This window comes from Dipteris shenzhenensis, chromosome 12 (genome assembly GCF_047967505.1).
Source record: "Dipteris shenzhenensis isolate YYH24624 ecotype China chromosome 12, Dip_SZ_1.0, whole genome shotgun sequence".
In the NCBI taxonomy this organism is placed as follows: Eukaryota; Viridiplantae; Streptophyta; class Polypodiopsida; order Gleicheniales; family Dipteridaceae; genus Dipteris; species Dipteris shenzhenensis.
Window position 1 is genome coordinate 51,683,603 of NC_141607.1, and position 26,611 is coordinate 51,710,213.

The 26,611-nt window shown below is 42.6% G+C and overlaps 1 protein-coding gene across 3 annotated transcripts; it reads left to right on the forward strand.

Moving 5' to 3' along the window:
* Positions 1-18,824: 18,824 nt before the first annotated feature.
* Positions 18,825-25,258, forward strand: LOC147896366 (TPR repeat-containing thioredoxin TTL1-like). 3 transcript variants are annotated; one of them, XM_087382135.1, is made up of 9 exons: positions 18,825-20,501; positions 20,642-21,874; positions 21,914-22,531; positions 22,619-22,814; positions 23,058-23,227; positions 23,366-23,699; positions 23,848-24,052; positions 24,435-24,541; positions 24,717-25,258. In XM_087382135.1, the coding sequence occupies exons 1-9, from the start codon at positions 20,422-20,424 to the stop codon at positions 24,867-24,869; spliced, it is 3,096 nt and encodes a 1,031-aa protein (XP_087238261.1). In that variant the 5' UTR covers positions 18,825-20,421; the 3' UTR covers positions 24,870-25,258. The 3 variants fall into 3 exon arrangements, with proteins under 3 accessions (XP_087238261.1, XP_087238262.1, XP_087238260.1); XM_087382136.1 differs by having other exon boundaries at positions 18,825-20,556; positions 20,606-22,531; XM_087382134.1 differs by having other exon boundaries at positions 20,642-22,531.
* The last annotated feature ends 1,353 nt before the right edge of the window (positions 25,259-26,611 follow it).

Below are 26,611 nucleotides of genomic sequence, written 5' to 3' on the forward strand. Positions count from 1 at the left end.
GACCGTAAGATGGCTGGGAGCTACTAGGAACTTGGAGACTGTAAAGCCATCATTTTTAAGAGGGCACGGTAGCAGGAGCTTGGCAAGGCAAGTCGTCAAGGGTTGGGCTGAGCAAGCTTTGTTGAAGAAGCAGTTGCCCATTGTGGTTGTAGCCTAGGAACTCGCAAACAATGTTGTGGAGGTGCTATGGAGCACTACTAGATGGGAGATGTTGTGGCTGTTGTAGGAGCTGCTGAAGCTTTCGTTGCACTGAATGCTCGAGTGCCGTTTAGGCTGGCGAGGGATGGCACTTCAGATCGAGGAGCTGCCTCATATGGCTGCAAGTTGTTGAAGGGCAATTGCTTAGTTGCATGAAGTCGTTGATGGTGAACGAGCCACTTGCTATGCTACCTTGCGCTCCTACCCGCCTTAGCCTCTCGAGTAGAGGTTTGTAGTAGACGTTAGAGATCTCCTGTTAAGCTTTGGAGAAACTTGTAGAAGAGGATAAAGCTTATCTCTTTCAGTGCCTCTCAAAGAACAAATTGATTAAAGCTCTCACTCTCATGGAATAAAGGACACTCCCTATCACTCTCAAGAAGAGTCAATTTCTCACAAACTCTTGAAGGGGATGAACGGAACTTTCTCACCAAATGAAAGGACTGAATTATCTCACCAATGGATAGAAATTCTCTCAATAGAAGTGAATGGAAAGAACTCACAATCACTCAAGAGAACTCTCAATCTCTGAGGATCACTCTCACTCTCTGAAGGATCGCAATGCCTCAGCGCAAGGCAACAGAGCTCATGGTCAATATTTACATTTCCTTGTTTACATATTTACATATTTACATGGTCAATATTTACATTTCCTTGTTTTTGCCCATGTCCCATTTGCATGGTTGATACTAAATATTTCCTTGTTTTTGCCAATGTGTCCTCTCTGATGTTTAAAAAAAATGCATGGGTGGTCTTCTAATCATGCAAATGGGACTCTATGGCCATGATACTTTTCAAAGGCTTTAAACTCACCTATATTGAGGCCCGTACAAAGTATCATGGCCATCAGGTCGCATTTGCATGGTCAATAGTGAACATTTCCTTGTTTTTGCCCATGCATCCTCTCTGATGGTACAAAAAATGCCTCGGTGGCCTTCTACTCATAGAAATGGGACCTGAAGCAATGATACTTTGTAAGGGTCTTAAAATCACCTAGATTGAGGCCCATATAAACTATCATGGCCATCAAGTCCCATTTGCATGGTCAATAGTGACCATTTCCTTGTCTTTGCCCATGCATCCTCTCTAGTGGTACAAAAAATGCCTAGGTGGTCTCCTAGTCTTGCAAATGAGACCCAATGGCCATTATACTTTACAAGGGCCTTAAAATCACCTAAATTGAGGCCCATGCAAAGTATCATGGTCATCATGTCCCATTTACATGGTCAATAGTGAGCATTTCCTTGTTTTTGCCCATGCATCCTCAGTACAAAAAATGTCTCATGGTTCTTCTAGTCATGAAAATGGGACCCAGTGGCCATGATACTTTGAAGAGGCCTCACCTAGAGTGAGGTTTGTGCAAAGCATCATGGCCATTAAGTTCCATTTTCATAGTCAAATGTGAACATTTCCTTGATATTTTCCATGCGTCCTCTCTGATGGTACAAAAATAACCCTACCATAATGCTATGCTTTACACATCAAACTTGGTAAGTACATGTTATGGAACCCCCATTAGTTCCATGTGGTAGATTAACATTTTATTGGTTATAAAATCCAGTTCTCAAAGTCTTGTCTACAAAGCAAGTTTTCGATGCAATCATTGATGTAAATATTGATTCAATCATTGATGCAAATTTCCAAAACACTTTTTGATGGAAATATCAACGAAAATAGATCATTGTCAATGATTAAACAAGATAGTTTCACTTTTTGGCATGATTTGTTATCATATATGGATTGTGCAACATATAGTGTTGTAATGATCATGTGTAACCTTTGTAGATGTCTTCAAGCTCATCAGAGTCTGAAGAAGGGACTACTAGAGCAAATCTTTATCAATGAGTCTTGTGTGATTGTGTGCAATGCAAATGAAAAATAAGGAGGTTACACAACATATCAATAGCACACATAATGCGATATGATTGCTTCAAATCTTTATCTCTGATATAGTTGAGCGATGAGGTAGAAGTCTCGTTTTAGCTTCTTTGTGAGTGAATTCATCGAATTCATTTCATGTAGAAATTTTGTGTGCTTGTATGGGACTTTTTCAAGTCAATTAACTAAATTCTTCTCATGCAAGGAGATGAAACTATTTTGGGAAGTTCGAGAGAACATATATTCCATAATTGTCATCATGAGTCAATGTTGACCCAAGGATATTGGAACACTCTAAGGGGAGATGGAGAGCCAGAAGAGCAACATGGGAGAAGCGTTGAAGAGGAGGATGCTCTAAACGAGGATGAAATAATGCAATACATGATAACCACTTACTTTGATGCTCCTTGACCCCAAAAATAAAGAGATGAAGATGTGGAAATGAATAGGGAGGGTAACATGAGTCCTAAAGAAGAGAGCTTGCAACATGAAGCAAGCACCATGTTGTATGAAGGGGCAAGCGATTCTCATCTTGTAGCCATTCTTTTGATCTTGAATTTGCAAGCAACTTATGGATGGTCAAACACTAGAATTACATCCCTCTTTCAATAAGAGTTTTTATGTAGTCTAAACATAGTTTCATGCATGTACTTCCAAACTATCGCTTCAAATTCATTAAATGGATCGAAGTCCTAGGTTACTCCAAACACTAATTCCAAAAGGAATACAATGCTTCACTCAAGAAAGAATGCAAAGAAGATTTTGGCATCATTAGGAATGGATTACAAGTCTATTCATGCATGTCCCAATGATTGCATCCTTTACAGAGAACATACAAGCACTCTACAAGCTCTAAATACCAATAAGACACACAACGAGACAAGATTTCAAGAAATATACTGTGACACATGCCCATCCTAACTGTATTGCACACCTTGTTTTGATGTGGATCGTTAGCTAGACTTATGGATTGGCATTGTCACAACTACTTGATGGATGAATATTAAGGATCCCTACATGTGGAAAGGATATGTGGAAAGGATTAGAGACATGTAGAGAAGAAATGGCCAGAGTTTGGGCTTGAGCCTTGTCACTTGTGTCTTGGGGGTTGGCTATGGAAGGTGTTAATCCCTTTGGACATCAGTCCACATGGCCAAGAGTAGTCAAAACATACAATATTCCTCCTTGGATGACCATAAAGAAGGGGCCTCCTTGGATGACCATAAAGAAGGGGCATTTGATGTTCGCAATAATTGTGCCAAGTAGGTACAAGGTAAAAAACATGGATGTGTATCTAGCCCCTTTAGTGGACGAGTTACAAATTTTATGGAATGGCATGGAGGTTTATGACATTTCAAAGCCTTTGGGTCAATGTCATTTTTTAGTATAAGGCATTCTAATGGGACCATGCATGATTATTCTGGATTGCATGATTGCTCAAGTACAAAATTTATACTCTTGATTCTCTTCTACCATGATGGTCTTTCACTTCTGCAAGATGTACTTGTGTCCTTAAAGTCAATGCATAACTTAAATGGCACCTTTACTTCAAATAGAAACTAAGTGGTATAAAGTCGCATGATTGGCACAAAATGATTTAGGTAATATTAGTTCCACTTTAGTTCAATCCATTTTTGAACTCTTAGATTGACACAACATTATTTCTATGCTATGTACTTCCAATTGCGTAGTACTAAAGATGCCTCAGAGGCCATCAACAAACTTAGCATATTCGTAAGGTATGTCATAGGGTCTACAAATGCATGTCTAATTTTTTACTCATTGTTGCAAAAGCAAGTTCCATTGCTTTTGCTGCTAACATGTAAATGTAGGTGGATATCATCAAAAGAGATCAAGGAATCATCCATTCTGCAAATGAGACTTCTCACGATCAAAGCTGTATGTTTGATTGAAAAGGAAATTCCAACGAGTATCATGAACATCCAATTGCATTTGCCGTGCCCTTGGTAGATGAAGTGGCATATGCAGGCACTTTGCATAGCTGATGGATGTTTTTCTTGGAATGGTTTATGAAGGTGTTGAAAGGGTATGTAAGAAAAAATCTAGACCAGAGGGAAGCATGGCAGAAGGCTGGTTGGTGCAAGGGTCAATGCTTTACATTATGAAGTTTCTTGTACAACTCATGCCAAACATGCCTTGACTTTGGGATGATGGTGATGACCCACATGTTGTAGGAGAGATTGAACAAGGGAAGGGAAAGTAGAAGAAAATGTGTATCGCCTCACAACATAAAGTGAACACCTTTTGTATTTACAATTGTGAGAAATGGAGAAATGACTCAAACAATATGAAGAACAAAGAGATAAAAGACAGCAAGATAGAAAAGCTTGGTGAAGGACTAATAGAGGTAGGAAGTATTGCCCAGAAGACACTCTAAAGTTGCTAGTCAAAGAGGGGAGATTGTGATAGACAGAGACAAGAAATTTGCATGAGGTTGTGATCCAAGGGTACGCAATCATTTTACCTTTATTTACATTTGTCTACAACCATTTTGTATAAACTAATGAGAATCCACTTCCTTTGCAATACCATTCATTGAATGCAATGTGGGCATATAGTAATCATTACCGAGTAAAGAACATTGATGTAAAGTGCAACATATTTGATCGAGGAGTCATGACCAATTTTTCACAAGAGAGTAGAGCTAGTGCGAGGGATACAAAGCTCATCATAGGCAAAATGGATTACGTTGGAACCATACAAGATATTTTGCAAGTGAATTTTAGGAAATTCCAAGTATTTATATTTGATATGAAATGGTTCAAAGTTGTCTGCAAAGGTGCTCAAGGAAGGATCCAAGTGGTTTTTTAACCATTGACTCAACAAAAATTGGGGATGACCTTAGTGATACATTCATCCTACCCACACACTGCGCGAGCAAGCAAGCATTTTCTCTTATGGATATCATTTGCCATTCAACTTCATTAAAGATTGTATGAACATATCATGGTTTTTTGTTTTAGGTGGTCTTTCAACCGGATCAACTGGATAACCAATGGTGGTTTGTGATTCAAGTTGTAACTAGAAATTGACATGTATTTAATGAAGTCTCTTTTGATAAGAAAACAATATAAAGTTTTTCTTGATGGCATATCTAAAATGGGTGCTTGATTTGAGCCTTGAAATGATGTCCACAAATAGGCTAATTGGCTAGAATTTTCGACAAACTTGTGTTCTCAATTTGTGAAATGTGGTCTTTTACTAGGTTCAATCTGTCAAACTTGGTGTTTTACTAGATTCAATTTGGATTTGGTAGAGTTTTTTTTCTTCATATATAGGGGAAAAGTTTGCTTTTGAGGTGTTCTTTAGGCTCTAAGGGCATATGTGAGTTGGCATCTTCCTCAAGCAAGATGCCATGGCATATCCCTTGATGATGTGGTAGTTTGTTGGTGAAAATTTTGTAAACTCTTCTTTAAAATCCCTCTCTCTTTCTTCTAATTTCAAGTCATAGAGACTCTATTTCTTCTTTCTCCTTTTACAAACTTCATACAAAGCTCAATATGGGCATGAAATGGTCCTAATGATCATAATTTCTCCACCATAACTCAAATTCTAGGAGTGAAATAATGCAAGACTCTATAGCTCAACAAAACATGGGGAATGGAGGTGGTATACATATGGAGATGGAGATGGGGAGGTCTCACATAATGACACAATGGAGATGAAGATGGAGAGGCCTCACACTAACCCAATGGGAGACAAATATATGAGAATGGGAGGTACAGGCTCTCATTGGATGACATGAACACAAGCACTAACTCATCTCCATCCAACTCTCAACACAACCGTTAGCCCCAGTCGAAGGATATGATACCATGTTGAAATGGAGGAAGAGGGAGAGCAATGCATGGGCTAATTGTAAAATATAGTGCAAATGAAGATAATAGAGCCTATGTACACATACATCACAGCAAAATGGAGTGGCAGAGCATAAGATGTACGTCATCTGCGAAATGGGCAGGAGTATGATGAAAGGGAAAGATTTGCCAAAGACTTTCTGGGCTGAAGCATGTAACACGGCAGTTGACATTCTGAATCGTAGCTACATGAAGGCTGTGAACAGGATGACTCCACTACAGGCCTTTTCTGGTAAGAAACCTTCAGCTGCACATTTCAAAGTTTTTGGATGTGACTGTTTTGTGCATGTTCCTGATGCTAATAGGACCAAATGGGAACCGAAGAGCCGGAAGTGTATTTTCTTGGGCTACAGTGAAGAGGCGAGGGTTACCGTCTCTATAATCCTGTTACCAAGAAGGTAATAGTAAGTCGCGATGTGGTCTTCTCAGAATAGTCGCATCAATTGGAGGAGATGCTTCCTTCCCAGACAACTAGGACCAGGATATCCATCCAGTACAACCACAACAGGAGACCAAACTCCCCCAACGGTGCTTGGGAGGATTCAAGATAAAGAAGAGGAAGAAGAGCCTACAGAACTACAATGGCAACGGCCATTCCCGAAGTGGGTAAAGCAGCTTTTGGATGGTAGAGAACCTCCAACCATTGAGGAGGAACCATCCAAACACCACCGGTCCAAGAGATTAGAGGAGCAAAGAAGGGTGCAGGAACACTTGGTCAACTACGTTTTGATGACATAGGTGATCCGTGCTAAAGAACCCAAGTGTCTTGAAGAGGCACAGGGTCATGATAGGTGGATGAAGGCTATGCAGTCAGAGTATGGCTCCATAATGAAGAACAACACTTGGGACCTTGTGGATTGACCACCAAAATGCAAGGTAATCAGCACCAAGTGGGGGTACAAGACCAAGTATAAGTCTGATGGCACGTTGGATAAGTACAAGGCTCGGCTCATGGCAAAAGGATTCACACAGGTATATGGTTTTGATTATCAGGATACTTTTGCTCCCACAGCTCAACTAACCACAATTCGCAGTGTTTTGGCTTTAGCAGCACAGGAAAGTTGGCCCGTGTTTTAGATGAATGTAAAATCCGCCTTTTTGAATGGAGATCTCAAGGAGGAGGTATACGTGGAACAACCACCAGATTTTGTGATCCCCAGTTCAAAAGGTAAAGTCTGTAAACTAAAGAAGGCACTTTACGAGCTAAAACAGACCCCACGAGTGTGGTACCAGCGGATTGATGCCTACTTTCTGCAAACTGGGTTCAAGAGGAGCCCATCTATTGCAAATTTGTATATCTACAGAGGAGGCAGGTGTATGATCGTGATCCTTTATGTGGACGACCTTGTCATAACAAGGAACCATGAAGAGAAGATCTCGCAGACAAAGCATTTGCTACGAAGAGAGTTTGAAATGACAGACCTCGAACTGATGCATTTCTGTTTGGGGATTGCATTTTAGCAAGAGCCAAAACAGATCTTCATCTCACAGCTGAAGTATGCTGGAGAGATACTAAAGGCATTTGGCATGGCTGAGTGCAAGACAGTTGGCATCCCTATGGAGGTTGACGTGAAGCTTGGACGAAGCGAAGTACAGAAGGCTTGTGGGTAGTTTGATTTACTTGTGCAACACACGGCCGGACATCAGTTTTGCGACTGGTGTAATAAGCAGGTTTTCCAATAAGCCCCGAGAGAACCTTTGGAGGGCAGGGATGCGGGTGCTGAAATACATCAAAGGCACACTTGATTATGGCATCACCTATACCAAGGGCAACACCTTGACCGGATTCTGTGACTCGGATTGGGTAGGAGACATGGACAGCAGGAGATCAGTCACAGGTTACTGTTTCTCACTTGGATCTGGAGATGTGTCATGGGTCAGCAAGAAGCAACCCACAGTTGCTCTTTCTTCTACCGAGGCTGAGTACAAATTAGCATGTTTTGCTTCTTGTGAGGCAGTGTGGTTGGGGAGGATTTTAGGAAACATGGGTTCAGTGCAGAACAAGCCTACGCAGTAATCATGTGACAATCAAAGTTGCATGGCAATGGCAAAGAACCCTGTGTTCCACGCTCGCACAAAACACATTGAGATTCAATATCACTTTGTACACGAGCTCATCATGGATGGAGAGGTCGACTTGGTGTACTGTCCGACTACAGAGAATGCTGCGGACATCTTCACGAAGGCTCTTGGAAGAGACTTGCTGGAGAGGCATCTTCATCGACTTGGCATTGGGCCGAAAAAGTAAGTTCACTTGCAGGTGGACATTGAGGGGGGGTGTTAGATATCAATGCTCCACTCTCATATGTAACTACGCAGGAACCAACTAACTCTACTTGTAAGCCCCCCATATGAGGAGAAGGCATTTGGGTAGCTCGGTTATCCGGTAGGTCCTAGTTTGGACACTAGATGGGGGCCATGTGTGGCCTGATGGTTGGGGACAGCTTCAAATAGAGTTGGCACATAGCCAACTAGGCTACATGCAAGTGCAGAAAGGCATCCCATGACTGACCGCACTAAGGGTAGACGAAGCATTTCTCGGGGCAACCCAAGAGTTGTGGGGCCCGTTTAGAGTCCTAGATGATCTCGGATGGCTCTAGGCCCCAAATGATGACCGTAGGTTAGTTGCTCTATTTTGCACCACGGTTCTATTGTGTGGTCGGTGGCCTATTTCAGGACCGACCCCCAGTCGGTCATTTTGGGCGGACTGGGTCGGTCACCCAATTGGGTCTAACCGACTTCGACTGGTGGCTATATAAGAGCAAGCCCGTGAAGCCCATCATCATCACTAGCTACAACCACCCTGATTCCTTAGCATCCAGCCTCCGTCCTCTACTGTTTCCAGCACGCCATCAAAGCTTCTCACACAAGAGCGCATGGTTGGGAGGCAATGCCATCTATTGTATAAGTTTTACCGTAATCAAATTTTTTGATTCTCCATACTATCTGCTTTTCTCTCTTACATACGAGATCTTGTTATCTGTTGAGCATAGACGTTGTATTGTTTTCTTACATAGCAAACTTCATTCAAGGTTGAATTCAAAATCATGCATATAGTTTCCACTACCTATTATCCCTGTGGCAATGGTGAGGCCGAGTCCACGTACAAAACAGTTAAGCTTATCTTCACAAAAAAAGTGCAATCAGCCAAGAGTGAATGGGATAGCAAACTTCATTTTGCTCTATGGGAATATAAAACTACTTATAAGGCTGGGTTCAGACACATCCGCCCACCTGTGGTGGACAAGCAAAAAAGTGTGGTCTCATCCAATGAGATTCTCCACGGATTCTCTAGCCCATGAAAATGCATTTCACACATTAGAGCAAATGGGTGGCACCATTTCATATGTGGCAACTGAGTCACTGACATGACACCTTTTTAAGTTTTGATGTCCGGCATCCCAACTGTGCCCGCCAGGTGTGTCCGCTGACTTGAACCAATTAAAAAAACTTGTGTGCTACAAAAAAGGCTTAAATTATGTGTGGGAATCAAACCAAAGACATCTCCCATCACATGCATTGGCTTTACCACCAAGATATCCTTTATTTGGTGATATGTTCTACGCTTTAAATGAATTTATTATTATCCATCTGCCCATGTGTGAACTCTAGCACGGACGGGCACCGAATATGAGTGCGAACATTGCCTGGGGGGGTCTTCACCCATCCATGGATGTGTGTGAAGCCACCCTAAGGTCATTATAAATCTTACTCCTTTTCGTATGGCCTTTGGTTTGGAAGTAGCATATCTCTTAGAATTTATTGTTTCAAGTCTTTAAATTAGCAACTAAGCATCACTTGGATGAGTCAAAATCAATCAAGGGGTGATTGCATCAGCTAAGTGACCTAGATGAGTTACACCTCCAAGTAGCTTGGTCACATCAGGTGATACAGTGCAAGAGAAAGGCATGGCATGATAGGCATATTGTGCCTAAGCATTTGAAGAAGGGTATGCTCGTATTACTATACAATGCTAAGTTGGATCCTCTCAAAACAAATTTCAATATGGGATGGAATGGTCCATACCGGCGGTTAACTGAAGTTTTCTCCAAGGGGATAGTTCAACTTGAAGATTTGCAAGGGAATGTATTCCCCGAGTTGTATAATGGGAGCAAGGTGCAACGGGCTCCTTGGTTAGATAGGACTCAGATGTGGACCACTTGGTCGGCAATGTCTTGGTGGATTTTATGCCAACAAGAGTGCTACTTAGCTATTTAGTGACATTGGAAGAGATGCATGGCATGCCAACACATGGCAGTTTAAAAGTTGTGGGGACATTAACGCATAGTAATCATGTCAAAGAAAGGGATACTAATGTAGCTGTTTATCTTATGGGACGTCCAATTTTAGATCCCGTTTGGCTTCATTGGGTTGGGGACTTCCATCATTGTCTCCATTTTCTTTCTCAACCTTCTATTGCTCCCATATCTCCATCGTTCACAACAAAGAGCAAAGAGAGTGAGTCGATCGACAGAGCAAGAAAAACACCATCTTGTGTGTCACCTCCACACCTAATTGAGAATTTCGAAAGTGATATTCTCAGAGGGAACTTGAGGACCTCCTAAAGTTCGCAAGGATCTGTTGGAAAACTAAAAGGAAAGCATAGAGTGAACACAAACTAAGAAGTCTTGCTTTTTGGAATGAAAAAAGGTGAGGTCCTTAAGTAGGCACCTCTTACATGATCACTGACATCACTGATGACCTCTGAGCTCCACAATCATCTCCTCAATCTGCTCCTAGATTCTCTCAATCATCCTATGTGGCTTCTACCACCACCTAACAGTGCTTATGGGCAACTAACTGTGCCTCTAGCACACACACATAGAAACCAAGGTGTGCCTGGGGCATACACCTTGAGATATCCCAACATACCCCCCCTCAAGGGAATGCCTCAGGCTATGTCAAGGATACAGCTAGCACAAGGTGTCACATGCCATCTCATGGTGGTCATGGATCTATCAATGGCTAGGATCTCAAGCTAGTAAGGGTTCCCATGGGTGTAAGGTAAACAAAAGGGATACAAAAGACTTTCCAATGGTTATTTCCCCTGCATGTACATGCACACAATGTTTGCAGGAGGTACCATGGAGCAAAAACACATACACATGGCCTACATCATATGGTCACCAGAGGTGTTTACAAAACACACAATAGTTTATTTCATTCATTTTGGAGGACTATCCAGGCTGAGTACCTTGACTCAACAAAAAAGAGAGATCTGGAGCATACATGGAGATGATTCAAAAAGCATAATCTTCAAAGGATGCCTCATCTTGTGGATGCACATTAACTGAAAGTAGATTGGCATTTTATGACTTTGAAGTTGCCTGCTTTTTGGCTCTACAAAACTTTTCATGATGATTGTTTTTGCCACAGTGTTTGCATGGATTGATCTTGAAGCAGTCTTTTGAGAGGTGATTAGTCTTCCCACAATGATTGCAAGGTGAAAACTTGCCCTTCTGAATTTTTATGGCATAGGCTATGTCATTGCCTTTCCAGAGTTCCATGTGCCTTTCTTCTTCTTGAAGAGTAGAAATAAGACCTTCAAGATTAGGATTAGGAAGATTTTTCAAAGTGGTAACAACATGATCATAATCTTTAGGCATACTCTTGAGCAATACTGCCATTGCATCATCTGTAGTGATAGGAGAGTTGATAGAAGCAAGTTGAGTCATGAGACTCCGCATGTAATTGACATGGGCAGCCAAAGGAGTGCCACTAACCATCTGCAATTCAAAGAAAGCAATCTTAAGTGACAATTTTGAGATGTGAGAGCTAGCACCAAAAATAATGTCAAGCTTCTGCCAAGCTTCTGAAGGAGACTCTAAGTCAGAGATGTGATGAATATAGTCATCTCCTAAGGCAAGAGCAATGATGCCATATGCTTTCTCCTCTCTAGCAGGATCTCTTGCTGGGTGTGTCGGAGCTGAGGATTCTCCAACATTGGAGGCTGTTGAAGAAGAAGTTGAAGCCGGTTTGACAAGCCCCCAGAGGTTTTCCCTCATCAATGCAAATTTAACCTTCATCTGCCATTTGTGAAAGCCCTTACCATTGAACTTATCCATATTTAAGATGGTAGCCATGAGAGGGTCTAACCCAGAATGGGTAGTGTCTTCTCTCTTACAAGGCTAGATAAACAACTGAAAAGCTTCAAAGTATAAGCATTTAATGTAGCAAAGACTTGTGACCAAATTTCATACTACAAATCAATGATGCTTTCACTTGCATGCTTCACAGAGGTGGCTAAATGAAAGCTTTCCAATCAAATCCAGGTATAGCAACTTAAAAGAAAGTTGTAGCCACAGTTGTACTGATGCTTTTCAAAACTTTAAAACCTCAAAAATGCTAAAGTAGCATCTAATGTAGCATCACACTCACAACCTTGTCAAAACTGTCCAAAACAGAGGCCTGAACTTGGAGGGCTTGTATCTCACTCTTCAAAGCAAAGAAAAGAGGGCTTTCTGAAGAAAAATAAAGCTCATATACCAGAGAGGATCCAGCATAGAGGTTGGGCGAAATGGCTCACGCTATTGCCCGGGGGAGTTGCTGCAGGCTGAACCTGAGTTTTGACAATTTCTCCATCGTTACTGAACCAAATGAGCTGAAAAATGACTCAAAATGTTTGTCTTAAGGTCGCCCATCTACTCCTAAGAGGGCTCGAGCAATGGCGCAGCAGGCAGGGAGTATTTTGCAACAGAAGAATGACGAAAAAATGCGTTGTTTGGAGAATGGCAGCCAGCAGAGACGTTTTTTTTTCAATTGCTTGCAGGTGGAGGTTCGCCCAAACGAGGGGTATCTCCAGCAAGAAGGACTTGGAGAATGGCAAAGAACTGAGGGAGAACAAGCTTTAGCAAGATTTGGGAAGAAAGAGGAGAAATGGTGAAGATGATGAAGAAGAAGATGATGATGTGGCACAAGTGGGCTCAAGGAGGATCAAAGTGCTCTGATACCATGTTGGAAAACTGAAAGGAAAGCATGGAGTGAACAGAAACTGAGAATTCTTGCTTTTTGGAATGAAGAAAGGTGAGGTCCTTAAGTAGGCACCTCTTACATGATCACTGACATCACTGATGACCTCTGAGCTCCACAATCATCTCCTCAATCTGCTCCTAGATTCTCTCAATCATCCTATGTGGCTTCTACCACCACCTAACAGTGATTATGGGCAACTAACTGTGCCTCTAGCACACACACATAGAAACCAAGGTGTGCCTGGGGCATACACCTTGAGATATCCCAATAGGATCCCATGGAGAGAGGTCTAGAGCAAAACGTTGGTGGAAGAGATTCTGGACTCCTATGATGAAGACGATCATAGTGTTATGATCGACGACATTCATGTCCGCATTACCTTAGGGTTGCTACAGAAAGTGTTCAGATTTAAGCACACCCAAGGCTAGGAAAGCTCGCCTCTGTTGACAGATGCGATATACACTTCAACGATGAGAGCTACTCAACCTCACAGGGCTATCTCATCAGTAAGGCATTTGATGAGAGCCTAAGGACAGCATGTAGGTTCCTTTCTGAATTCATTGGTTTGAAGAAGAGCATGGGCTATCTTCCACGATAGTATGTGGCTCAGCTAGGGGCAGTGCTAGAGGATGACTTGCTAGTGGACTGGTTCACTACCTTTGAAAAGGATTCAAATCCCAACTGAAGGCAGTGAGCTAGGGACTAATGCACTGCAAGCTCTACCCGCACCTTTGCATGCTGCATCACCGTCTTACATCCGGTTAGGTTCCATGGCCCGATGCACTTCAAGCACTAGGTGGAGCAGGCTCATCAAATATGGTGAGCACTCGAAGGGAGAGGAGGATAGGGAGCATAAACAGGGACGGGGATAGGATGGCATTGGCCAAGAGCAGGAGTTGAATGATAAGAGTTCCAGAGAGGAGGCACAAAAAAAGTCATCGGAGGGGAACATTAGGAAGGGAACCTTCGAGCAATAGACACATGAATAGACATCGAAGGGGAGTAGAGCAAGGGCATCTCTGAGGAGCCAGGTAAGAAAACCTGTAGGGGAACAACAGGAAGGGTACCTCCGAGGGACAGTTGGTGCAAGAGTCTACCAAAGGGGCAGAGGGTAATGAAATGCCGAAGGAGCAAAGGGAGGAAGATGCCGAAGGAATGGACAAAGGCAATACCGAGCAGCCCTCATAGAAGCCTACCGAGCAGCAATCTGCTGAGCAATAGAATGGTGGTACAGCAACTTGGGCGGCCACCATTGCCTTGCCTTTGCCTCCCTCTCCGCTACAAAGCTTGGCTCGTGTAGAGCCACCCCTTGATCCATAGCTAACTCAAAATAATCATCAGGATCGAACTGCCATCGAGTCCTAGTGGCAATTCCCAAGGGAGAATATGGTGCACGCGGCATAGGCCCTTTATTTCTTAGCCAACCACATTGGCTCCCTCCCCAAGTACTAGAACACAATCTTTTTCTACAAACGCGGAACCAAGAGGAGATGAATTGATTCTTCGAGGAGCAGACAGCTAGCTTGAGACCAGCCAAGGCAGATTTAATAGCAGAATGCAGGACTCTCCAAGGGCAACCGGACAACAGGAGGTTAGTGTATGATGAGCTACTCCAAAGACACTCCCAGTTGAGCCAAACAGATACCAAGTTGCAAACGGACGTTGCAAACGGACTTCGACAATCTCCAATGCGAAGTAGAGATGATCGTGGCCAAGTCCCATAGTGAGCTCATGGCTATTACAAGGAAGAAAATTTAGTTGCAGCACGTAGTGCAGAATGCGCAACATCAACCCAAGAGCCTCAATGTTTGAGCAACGAGACTAGTTCCTGCCTATCCATGAGGACATAGCTAAGGGTAGCCGAGGCAAGATGTTAGCCCTTAGGTCAGGCTAACACAAGCGAGGTACGAAGTGCAATCACCGAGTGCTGACTTACTTGGAGGAAGTGGAGCGTCTTGGACCGAGCATCGTTTTGCAGCAGAGGTGCAGGAGATTGCGGTAGATCCACCAATCAACAGTAGTAGCCTAATGCACCAAGCGCTACTACTCATAGAATTTGGTTTTGCTTAGTTAGATGTGATGCAATTGTAATAGGAGGAGAGAAGAGAAGAAAGGAGTAGTCCGAGTTCTAGTCCTCTCACTTGAGCTTAGTATTCTCTTAAGTACATGTAACTCGTTATTCTCTCATCACCATACGGTTCTCTTGTGAACAACTAACCCCAAACTCCGAGTGTTAATATAATCATTTGTTCTATCACCTGAACACATTATACTTAGGATTGCAAGAGAGAGCATCTTCACCAAGCACTTCACAGGGTTGGGTTAACACCGTGCACCTTTGAAAATTAGTCACGGGGGAGTGAACCGAAACGTCACATATTTGTACTCCTCCTAGCATTTGGCTAGATGCGCTGCATCTCTCACTACCACTCACTACTAGTTAGTTAGTTAGGTAGTACTTATCCACTACACAATGGACTAACTCGCTAGTTTGCTATTCCACACATAACGTTTTTGCAATTTTTTTTTGGTCTCATAGGCCATCTTCGATCTCTAGGAGATGTAATAATATCGTCATCATCATCATCATGATCTGTGTGTGTGTGCGTGCGCGTGTGTGTATGACTCTCCCTCCACCCCTCTCACATCTCTGTGCGTGCGTGTGTGTGTGTGTGTGCATGACTCTCCCTCCACACCTCTCTCTCTCTCTCTCTCTCTCTCTCTCTCTCTCTCTCTCTCTCTCTCTGATTTCTTCCATGAGAAAGTGAAAGATTGCATGGCCTATTACATGGGTCTATTACAGATCATGTTTGGTATTTGCTTCTAAGTTGGACTTCTTTGTTGCATGTTTTTAAAGTTTGTGTCACGTTCCCAACAACAGACAAAACTTTATCTATGTTGACATTAGAATATGAGTATCCTACATTTAGAATGAGGTTTGATTGGACATTATGCTTTATATAAGTTTTATTCAAATCCACTTTTACATGTTTGTAAAATAATTGAGGTATAAGATCCTAACCATAATGTTGCAAAATGGTTGTATGTGCTCTCATCTTTGATACTCCTTTCGTTTTGTATTTATATCTTTATCAATACTATTTCTTGATAGGATGGACCTCAATATGCTAAATTCATAACGAAGAAACTTTTTCTAAAATGCTTTAAAAGATCTCATTCTTGACATGTAGTTTCATGTTGTACTTGTGCCTCGAAAAATATTGGATGGAAATATTCAGTTATAAGAAGGTTCTTCATGTAAATGTCCCAAGTGTATCATGATGCCATGTGTTAGTCTCTCTCTCTCTCTCTCTCTCTCTCTCTCTCACACACACACACACACACACACACACACACGTGCGCATGCGCACACACAAATACGTTTGGGATTTATGCATAATTATTAATGATCAAGTCATGCATACTGAATAGATTCATATCTTCTATATGCTATTTTTAAATGCATTTATTAGACATTTATCTAACGAGATCAATTTTGTGAACTCATGATGAACAAAAGGCTTCTTCCTTGGCAAGGATTTTAAAGACCTATTGATGAAAATTAAGTAGAATACAAGCATAATCATATTGTACATGCTCTATTCACTTGTTTTAGATGAAAACCATATAGAAAGGGGCTTTTCATTTCATATATAGAAAGTCAAATGGGAGATAAAGACAAAGCTACATAATCTTGGGATGTTATCAAGTATCCATTGTTCGATTGCTGCTGCTTGCAGCATAGGCCTAGGGTAGGTGCCCCTTGATAGGGCCATAAAGGATCAGTTTACCAAAAAAAAAAACTATCGATTGTTGTTAGATTTGTTCCATTGCATGAAATTTTATTAAGTTATATATAAGCACACTTAAAAATCCAACATAAAATAAGTCTAGATTGATCATACAAGGTCTTCGTCATTTTGGTCAAAGATTGCTCTACTAGTCGTGTGAGTGAATATTTTTAGATTTTGTAGCTTACACTAGACTCAAAGAATGCAAGATCTTTTAAGTGCATAGCTCAAATGTTTCATGTGTCTCATTAATTTAGACAATCAAAGTTCTATTTTATAGAGCCTCAAGAGTTTACAAATAATGAATTGGCAATGGGTTGTTTTTATACTTTGTACTTGGAGTGTGACCAAAGCTATACCATTTTGACATGATGCAAAAAGACTCTTTTTATCCCCATGATTGATAAGACCACTACCCATCACTCTTTCCAAAAGGAAAAGTTATGATGTCTCACACTTAAAACCGGACATGTGGGACAAAAAAATGTTAATCTAACCTTGAGGTGGAAAGAGCCTTAAGAGGAAGAGGTTCCAAAGTAAGAGTGGGGCTCTCATGCAACAACAAACCTTGAAACACTTGAGAGGCATTCATGAACTTCATTTGCACCCCACTTGGGTTGCAAGTGGATGTAAAAAAGCAAGTGTTTATGGGGAAAGGAAACATGAGTGAACCCGAAGTGGATAGAAAAGAAATAACTTTACAAAAAGAGCTTGGTTATTGGGAAAGCGAACGTGGTTGGACCAAAAATGGCATAGCATGGCAGGTTGAAACATGGGGTAGAGTACGAAAAAAACTCAAAATAAGTGCTCTCTCTCTCTCTCTCTCTCTCTCACACACACTCTCTCTCTCTCTTTATTATGTTATTTAAAAAAATTAAAAACTATGTTATTTGGAAAAATAGCATAAAGCTTATGAATGTCCAAAATGTTGGTGGAATCTTATCACTACATGCATGGAAGCTTGGATTAAAGGGAAAGTCATATTGGTGGTTCTTCACATAAGGCAACGGGAGGAATCCATTAACTAAGCTATTAAACCAAAGAGGTTGGTGTTTGGTAGGTATATGTTGGAAAGGATCATCGCCCTAACTTTAGTTAGAAAGGATCATCACCCTAACTTTCATCGAAGCTCACCTTTTGGAGGATGTTTAATTGTTTTCTAAGACTCTTTCTTATTGTTGTTTAAATAGTAAATGTATACATTCTTGACGTATACAACCCTTTAATTTCCAACATCGTGGGCACATACTTAGTACCCTTTAATTATTTTAGTAAGTTATTAAAAAAAAAACTATGTTAGTAAGTTGAAAGTTATATGGGAGCCGGACCAATTGTTTTGATTTTATTTTAAGATTACCTAGGATTCACTATTGAGGAGCATTTGAATGGATACCCTTCTATGCAACTCTAAAGGATTTTTTTATAGGTGCCTATAGTTACACTCATAGTGTTTCCATTTTGTGTTTTCCCCCCCAAATTAAGCACACGCTACCACATGATATCTTCAAGGAAAGAGGCTCTTTGAGGAGATTAAATTGCACACACAAACAGATGATTCTTTTGCGTTTGGAGAGCGAGTACCTGAAACCAAAAGGTTGGTTGATTATAATAATAATCTATCCATGTACACATCTAAACATTGGCAAGAGGCATTGAAAAATGCCCGTTGCAGATATATACATACACAATATAAATAGCAAAGAGGAAGAAGTGGGCGTGTGAAAAAGAAGAGAGACTTTTGGGAGTAAAAGCGCAAAAGCTGCAAAACGAAGAAAGGGGTGAGAGGGCGTGGAGCCGACGTGGGGAGGGGAGGGAGAGCCACGTGGGGGAAGAGCACGGGGTGGGGGATGGGAGGACACGTGGCGAGACTTGAACCGGCTTGGGGGGGGGCAGATGGGGGGGTGGGTGGGGGATGAGCTGGAGCCACGTAGGAAAGCAAGTACGAAGGATGGCCATAGAAGATAATAAAACAACATACGTGGAATAGTAGTAGTAGTACGGGGGGAATAGGTTAATATGGAGGATTTTAAAAATGGGGTTATGTTTATTTTGGGGGATTAATAAATGGTCGTCTTCTTCGGAGAGACCAAAATTGCGGTTTTGGGACAGTTTGGTGTGTTTTTCGGGGGGTGGAGCTCTGAGCTCCCCTGGCTATGGCGTCCCCCCTCACAACCTCTTTACTCACCTCTTCCACCTTCAACCCTCTTCTCCTTTCCCCCCCTTCCCCAACCTGCATTCTCCATAGCTTCCCTCGCCTCTCCTCTCTCTTTCTGCTCTTCTTCTCTCCTCCGCCTCCTCCTCCACTTTCCCATCTTATCCTCTTCTCTCTCTTTCTCTTTCTCTCTGATTCTTTCACCGGTACCTTTCTTTTATAGCCGCTATCTCGCCCAATTCTGCTCTGCACTCTCTGCTCGATCCCCTCCCTCTCCTTCATTCCAGCTCTCCTCTCTTCCGCTTCGTTCTTATCTTCTCCTCCCCCGACCTTCTTCCCCAGCCCCCCCCCCCCCCCCCCCCCCCCCCACCCTTTGCAAACCATCAAACTCTGCCTTTGAGCAGAGCTGCTGTGTAGGAGCCAGCCTCTGGTCTGCTGTAGCTGACTTGTAAATCCCGAGCGTGTCTGAGAAAGAGGGAGGGGAAGCCCCAGGAGCTCAATATCTAGAGGCGAGGGAGTGAGCGGCTAATTTCTTGTCGAAGGCTTAGCGGGAGGGAAGTGCGAAGAAGCACTACAGACTGTGAGCAAGAGCAAGAGAGGAGTAGACGCCGTATTTTGCTATACTCAGCGAGTTCCCCTGCATTTGAACCTCGGTTTCTCTCACCTTCCCTCCTAAGAGCATCTGCCCTTCGGCGAAGCTTTCAAGAATCCCTGCTTCGGCATTTCTCCCCTTAACAGCTCGTCTTTCTGTCGTGAAGCTTTAGGAGATACACTTTCTGTTGTCACGCTGTAGTTACCCTTCTCCCCGCCCCTTATCCCTGACTCCTTCCCTTCCATCTTCCTTTGTAAGCCCTCGGTGAAATTTTTTCCATCTGTCCGTCCCTCTTTTCTCCTGTCGTGTCAGAGGCTCCTTCTGCAGCATTACCAACTTCTTTGATTGAAAAAAAAGTAGCTATCACCTGCGCGCAGTCTCCTTCAATCCGCGCATTATCTTTGCCTATCTGATAAAAATCTCCTGAGTTCATCTTTGGACTCTTCTCGCTTCTGTGTCGACTTGTCGCGTGTATGCCATCTAGACTGACCGGATGTCACCGCAAAAGCTTGCTCCACGAGCCTGCACTTCCCCTCTGTTATTTCTTCGAAGAACTCCACAAATGGCGCTGCTTACTATCTCCAGCTGGGAGAATACAGTTGCCCCTGAGGCGTGGGAACGTTATCTAGTCGTGTTGCAATAAGAATTGTGCTTACTCATTGAGCTCAGAATATGGGCTAGCTTAATGACAGCCGTGGATCCATTTGCTGAGGGCTTTCGTGTTCGGCCACAATTGTGCGTGATTATATTGGGCTGGATAGATCTGTTTATCCATATTTCAGAGCTCCGCTTACGGAAACAATCGCGTTGAAGGAGATAAGACTCGAGAGATATAGCAACTTTGTCATTTTCGTATCTGTGAATCGAGTGAAGAGACCACGCTCGTATTGCGCACATGAGTAGTCCTACTTTTCTTATGGGTTGTGTTGCTCAATTTATCCGTTTGGTGAAAGAGGAAGGCATATGCAGCTGTGGACGCCAGAAGATCCTAACTTTGCACAGTGGTCGACGAAGAGACACCTTGACTCTGCGGATAACACGAGGTAAACATTATGCCAGGAAGAGTCTAAGTAAACATTGTAAACTGACCCGCTATAGGTTATGCCAGGAAGAGTCTAAGCAAACATTGTAAACTGACCCGCCATAGGTTATGGGTGTGAGCTGATAATTGATTCAATTTCAGGAATCGACTTCGACTAGTAGAAATGGCCGACTGTCATGTCGAAGGTAAGAAGGTCGTTGCCGGTCCTATCGAAGTCTACACAGGAGGTTTCAAGAAAAATATTTACAGTGTCAATGGGCCAACTGGCAATGTAAATTTGTATCAAAGTACCCCTAAAAGTAACGGTTCAAGCTATAGCTCTGCACATGTAGATAGCAAAAGGGAGGTGAATTCCCTTCAGGGTGGAAGCTCACACGATGAAAGAAATGACGTTGGAAATTTAGGGATAAATGGTACTGGTAATAGATGCAGCGACGGAGCAAAGAGTAGGACCGATGGTGGAGTCGATCGCGTGCCTTCCAAGTTTGGCAATCAGAATGGTGGACTCTACATCGGAGCGGGCAAATTCGGAGGCTCCACAAATGGTTTCCATCCAAAGGTTGGCGCAAATGGCGGTTCCTCTACGTTATTGAACGGGACTACCCACAACCTGGATGATGGTGATAGCAAAAACGGCAGCCTAGGGAATTCGTTCTCTATGGAAGGTTCAAGAAAAGCAAGCAAGGTTACTACAGAAAGTTCCCTGCAGGTAGGCTATACCAGCGGTAACATTGCAGGACCCAAGTCTACGAAGTCCGTAGAGAATTCTTCAGGCTTTGGAGCCACAATTGCTCCAAAAGGAAGCCCGAATGGTGGGGGTCCTGGTGCGGGGAATTTCAAGGTAGGAAATTGTGGACACGGAGAAGCTGTATCCAATTGTGGTAGTTCTAATGGTGGCAGCCCAACCGCAGAAACGGCAAGAGGAATGAAAACTCCTTCCGCAGGTAACATGTTGGGTAATGGAGCAAGTCCAAATTGCAACAATAGAGGGATTGGAAATATCGTTGGAACAGGTGGGGCTGGCCTCGTGGGAAAATCTGCTTCTGCAAGGGTTACGCCTAGTGATAGCCAAGGCCCCAGTATCACAAATAGAGGCTCTTCCACGCCAAGGAACTCTGGTGAGTTCAGCATTGCTGGCAATGGAAATCTTAGAGGTAGCGCTACTTCCAGTCCAAGAAACTCTGGGGAACTGAGCACGAGTGGGACTGGAACTATCAGAGCTAGCACCACCACTCCATCTGCAAAAGTCTCTGCAGACCTAAGCAACAATGGGAGTGGAAGCTCGAGAGGCAGCTCTGCTGCTCCAAGAATTTCAGGCGAGGGCAACATAAATGGACGAATAGTTACTGGTACAAACGCTAAAAAAGGAGCAAGGTCTACTGCCGTTAGCCCAATCAGATCAAAAGGAGCAAGGTCCACTGCCGTTAGCCCAATCAGATCAAGTTCTGCTTCTCCTAATATTTCTAACATGGGAAATTTGCGGAAAGGGAATTGGAATGGAAATGTTATGAATGGTGGGGGAAGCACAAGCAATGGTGTTGCTGCCAAGTGTACCGAGAAATTTGATTTTGCAAATGGAAATATTCTCAATGTTGGGGGGAATCTCAGCCATGGACCAACCGCTGCGAATGGGAATGTGTTAAACTCTGGAATCTCAAGCAATGGATTCGCAACCAAGGTGGTTGGAAAAGTTGATGCTCCAAAGAATGGAGTAGATGCCCCTGGTAGTGGAAATGCAGAATTAGCAAGTGATAGTGTTCTGATAAAGCGAGCCCTTTGTAGCAAGGATCCAGAAGAAGTGAAGACTGCTGGGAATGAGCTGTACAAGAGGGGTCTCTTTTCTGAAGCCCTCTCTCTGTATGAAAGGGCCATTGCACTATCTCCAGGCCATCCATCCTATCGAAGCAACAAGGCAGCTGCTCTCTCTGGGCTTGGGCGTCTGGCAGAGGCCGTGCATGAAAGTGAGGAGGCCATCAAATTGGATCCCTTCTACGTACGAGCACACCAAAGAGCAGCATCCCTGTATCTTAGGTGAGCCATGTTTTAAGCAACTTGCCTGTTCCTGTGAGATAGCCAATGCATAATTGCTAATCTGTACTTTCTGGCATTCCCGCACAGGTTGGGCCTCGTGGAGAGCTCCAAAAGACATTATCAAGCTTCAGGGCAGCAGAGTGATCTTGAAAAGTTACGAGGTGTTGAGGAGGTTAAAAAGCATATCTCTAGATGCATAGAGATGAGAAAGGCTGCAAATTGGAAGGGTGTCATAAGGGAAAGCGATGCAGCTGTCGTGGGTGGAGCAGATTCTGCACCTCAGGTTTCTTTTTCCTCTTAGAAGTAATCAATTGACAATGAGATTCAATTCTACAAGATTGTGGCAATATTTGAGTTTGGTTTTCCTCTCGGTTGCCCAGTTGGGTTTCCTTAGATTTGCAATCACATAGATGATAGGGGAACTAACGAGGAGACGATATAGAAATTGCTTATGCATTAGTCTCGTTAAACTTCAGTAATTCAAGTGTATATGCGTACATGAGAGTTCAGAAGTCACACATGGCAGGTATTTGGCTACAAAGCGGAGGCATTGTTAAGGCTTCATAGGCCGGAGGAGGCTGATGTGATCTTGTCTACCGCTCAAAAGGTGGAAAGCTCTTTGACAAAGCTTGGAGTCACTCCCGTAGATTCATTTCTTTTTGTTCTCAAGGCACAGATTGATATGGCACTTGGCAGGTATTTCTATTTTGTTTTCATGGTAATAAGTAAAATTTAGGCTATCTTTGAGAACTGTTGCACTGTAGACTTCATTATTGTTTAGCATATGCATTGTATATGTGGTTCTTTCTTGACCTCGCCAAGTGCTTTTAACAGGTTTGAACTGGCAGTGATTGCTTCTGAATCTGCTGCACGCGTGGATCCAAGAAGTGTGGAGGTGTTTACTTTATTGAGAAAGGCCCGTGCAGTCTGTCATGCCCGTAATTCTGGAAATGAACTATTCAAGTCAGGCAAGTTTTTTGAGGCCTCTGCAGCGTATGGTGAGGGGCTTGAAAGTGATCCCGTTAATGCAGTACTATTGTGCAACAGAGCAGCATGCAGATCCAAGCTAGGTCAGTGGGAAAAAGCTGTTGAGGATTGTAATGCAGCATTGGATATCCAGCCCAACTATACAAAAGCACTTATGAGAAGGGCCAATTGTAATGCTAAGGTGCCACTCTTTTGGTCTTGTCAAAGATGTCAAAGTCCATCATACGATCGGATGGCCTGTGTGGCATAAGACCAACCTTTTTTTGCCCTATGCTTTCCTAATGCTTGTGGGTTCTGTCCTCATCTGTCGTCTGGAATTTGAATGGCAGCTCGAGCGGTGGGAGGATGCTCTAATAGACTACGAAGCCTTACTGAAGGAGGTTCCAGGGGACATGGATGTTGCTCGTGGACTTTTTGATGTACAAGTTGCCATCAAAAAATCACGTGGAGAAGAGATTTACAAAATGAGATTTGGTGGGGATGTGGAGGTGGTGTCAACTAATGACCAGTTTCGAGAAGCTGTCACATTTCCAGGTCTTCTTTTTGTCATAACTCGAGTGTGTAGACATAGATTGTTTCTAGATTTCTCACAAAAGCCCGATTCAGTGATGATTACCGAGGTTGTAAAGGACTATCTGAGTAGCTTTGCTGTCTAGTTCTCACTTTGATAATGCTTTTGCTTTTGGAGAAGTGATGTAAAACATGTGCTGCTATGGATATAGTCATAAACACGAGAGCTATCTTATCATTATGCATGGAAGTACGCTTATCCTGAGAGACCTTAATATGGGGAGTCCTGTAAACATGGCATGGCAGGAATTCTTTGTATATGATTATGCCAAGCTCGGAATAAATCAGGACTTCACATCCATGAGGATTTTGTGTTCTGAGGTTTTGATCGATTCTTACAATGCAGGTTTGGTCGTGGTGCAGTTTATTACAAGGCGGAATGAACGTTGCAAACAGATCTCTCCATTTATGGATGACTTGTGCAAACGTTATCCTTCTGTTAATTTTATGAAAGTAACGTCCTTGTCAACATCTTCAATTCCTTTTAGAGAATTTTTTTTGAGGAAGGTTCAGAGCGACAGACTCCATAGTAGTTCTCTAATTTCACATGTTAAACTTATCGAATGCTGCTGCTTTTCGATATATATTGAAGGGTGCTGAAATGTTGGTTGCCCTGGTCGTGTTTCAGGTTGACATAGAAGAGAATACTTATTTGGCGAAGACTGAAAGTATTAATTTCGTCCCAACTTTTAAAATCTACAAGAATGGCATGAAAGTTAAGGAGATCCTTGGACCAAGTCAGCAAGCACTGGAGTATGCTGTGCAGCACTACAGCTTGTAGATGTGTCATTCTTGCCACTCATTTTTACAATACAGGTTGTTTCGAGAGTTGTGCTATATTTTAATAGCCTGAACGTTCGGCCTCATGCTAGGTTGACAGGAAGGGCTTACCTTTATAGCTGAAATTTTCTTACTCCACTTTTTGGAGGAGCGTTCAGATCAGGAATGAAGTCTTCTTCAGGAGACAAGGACTGTTCCAAGCTATGTGCAGTTGTGGACAAACCTGTTTATCATAACCAACTGTTTGGAAGTCTGGATGTAATTTGTGTATTGACGAGTCCTGCCGAATGTCTCCCAACCTCTCCATCTTGTGATCTCCCTTTTGAGAGGAGCAAAGTATAAACGAAAATACGGAAGAAGCCTAGGGTTTCTGATGAAATTTTAGTTCAATTTCTCTATGCCCCTAGATGTATACGAGATTGTCAAGTGAAGTCTTAGCAAAATTATTTCAGTTGCTAGATGTAGAACCAAAGAAAGTGATTAAAAAAACTTTCACCAACTTGAAGTGTGATGTGTTGGAAGATCTATACGTTTTATAAATTTCAATTGTTTTTGGATGCTTTGACCAAGTCAAGGACAACCCTACTTTCGTTCTAGGAATGTGCTCATGTATGCATGTATGTATGGTTATGCACGCGGTTGTGGGATGTCAAGAGTGATTAGTCTGCCCTGTACGGAACAGCATTGATAAATTGCTTACTACTTTCTTGCTTTCCATAATTTGGTTGTTGATCCTGGGTGTATTTAAAGATCTCCAAAAATTTGGCTTCCTCCAGCAGCTTATGCTATGCTCTTCATGGACTGCTCTCTGAGGACTCATTTCAGATGCATTCGGTTAGCTGAGACTTCAAAAAGATTGCTGTGTAATATGTATATATGTGTGTGTGTAAAGTTGTAGTCTGTTAGTAAAGACCAAGACCAAGTTTCATATGTAAAATAATAGCGTGTCTAACAATGGAACACAAGCAGTTCAGCCGTGTCGTTGAGTGGGACAATATGTGAGGCTGTCAAAAGCACTGTTATTTCTAAATAAAAAACTCTACAGGACGTACTGCACCGCTGTATGTACCCCTCACATTGAAAATAGGAAATTCAATTCAGTAAGGTTTATTATAACTATAAATCTTGATTTTCTCAATTCAGTACATTCGTTGACATAACAATGAACGTATTGCACGGTTTACTATAACTTCAAATCTTGATTTTCTCAATTCAGTACATTTGTTGACATAACTATGAACGTGAGTTGCAATTTTGCATTATCAATGGTACATGTAAATATATGGATGCTGTACTCTTATTTTTGAACGTCCAGTAGCATTAGGGGCATGCTTAGGCTTTCTTCTAGCGCTTGTCCATGTTTTTGGCTGCTACAGATATCTCACAGGAACTTAAGGGAGCCTGACGTGTATGCCCACCTTTCCCTGCCACCTGGATCTCCTGCAAACTGAACGTGGTACATCCATCGGGTCTTAAGAAACACAGGCTGATCGGTGAAAGAAAGTCTTAGAAAGCAGAGCGTGAAGAGCTTTGTCAACTTAACCCTCAATGACTTCATGCAGTTCGCAATATATTCAACACATCTAGATCTCGTGGGGAGGGCAGGCGTGCCAGCAGTTATGTAACTGCCGGATTTCAGGTGCTGTGGACGGGAATAACGATTTTACTACAAGGATGAACCTAGCCCATAGAAAGAGCAATTTATACACTGGGTTTTAAGAGATTAACTATTTTGTCATTCTT

Bases quoted from the DNA above. Each gene is read 5' to 3' on its own strand.
- LOC147896366 (XM_087382134.1), top strand. From the start codon at position 20,422: ATGCAGCTGTGGACGCCAGAAGATCCTAACTTTGCACAGTGGTCGACG. The intron at 22,532-22,618 runs GTGAGCCATGTT...ATTCCCGCACAG, and splicing joins GCAGCATCCCTGTATCTTAG to GTTGGGCCTCGTGGAGAGCT. The intron at 23,700-23,847 runs GTGCCACTCTTT...TTTGAATGGCAG, and splicing joins GGGCCAATTGTAATGCTAAG to CTCGAGCGGTGGGAGGATGC.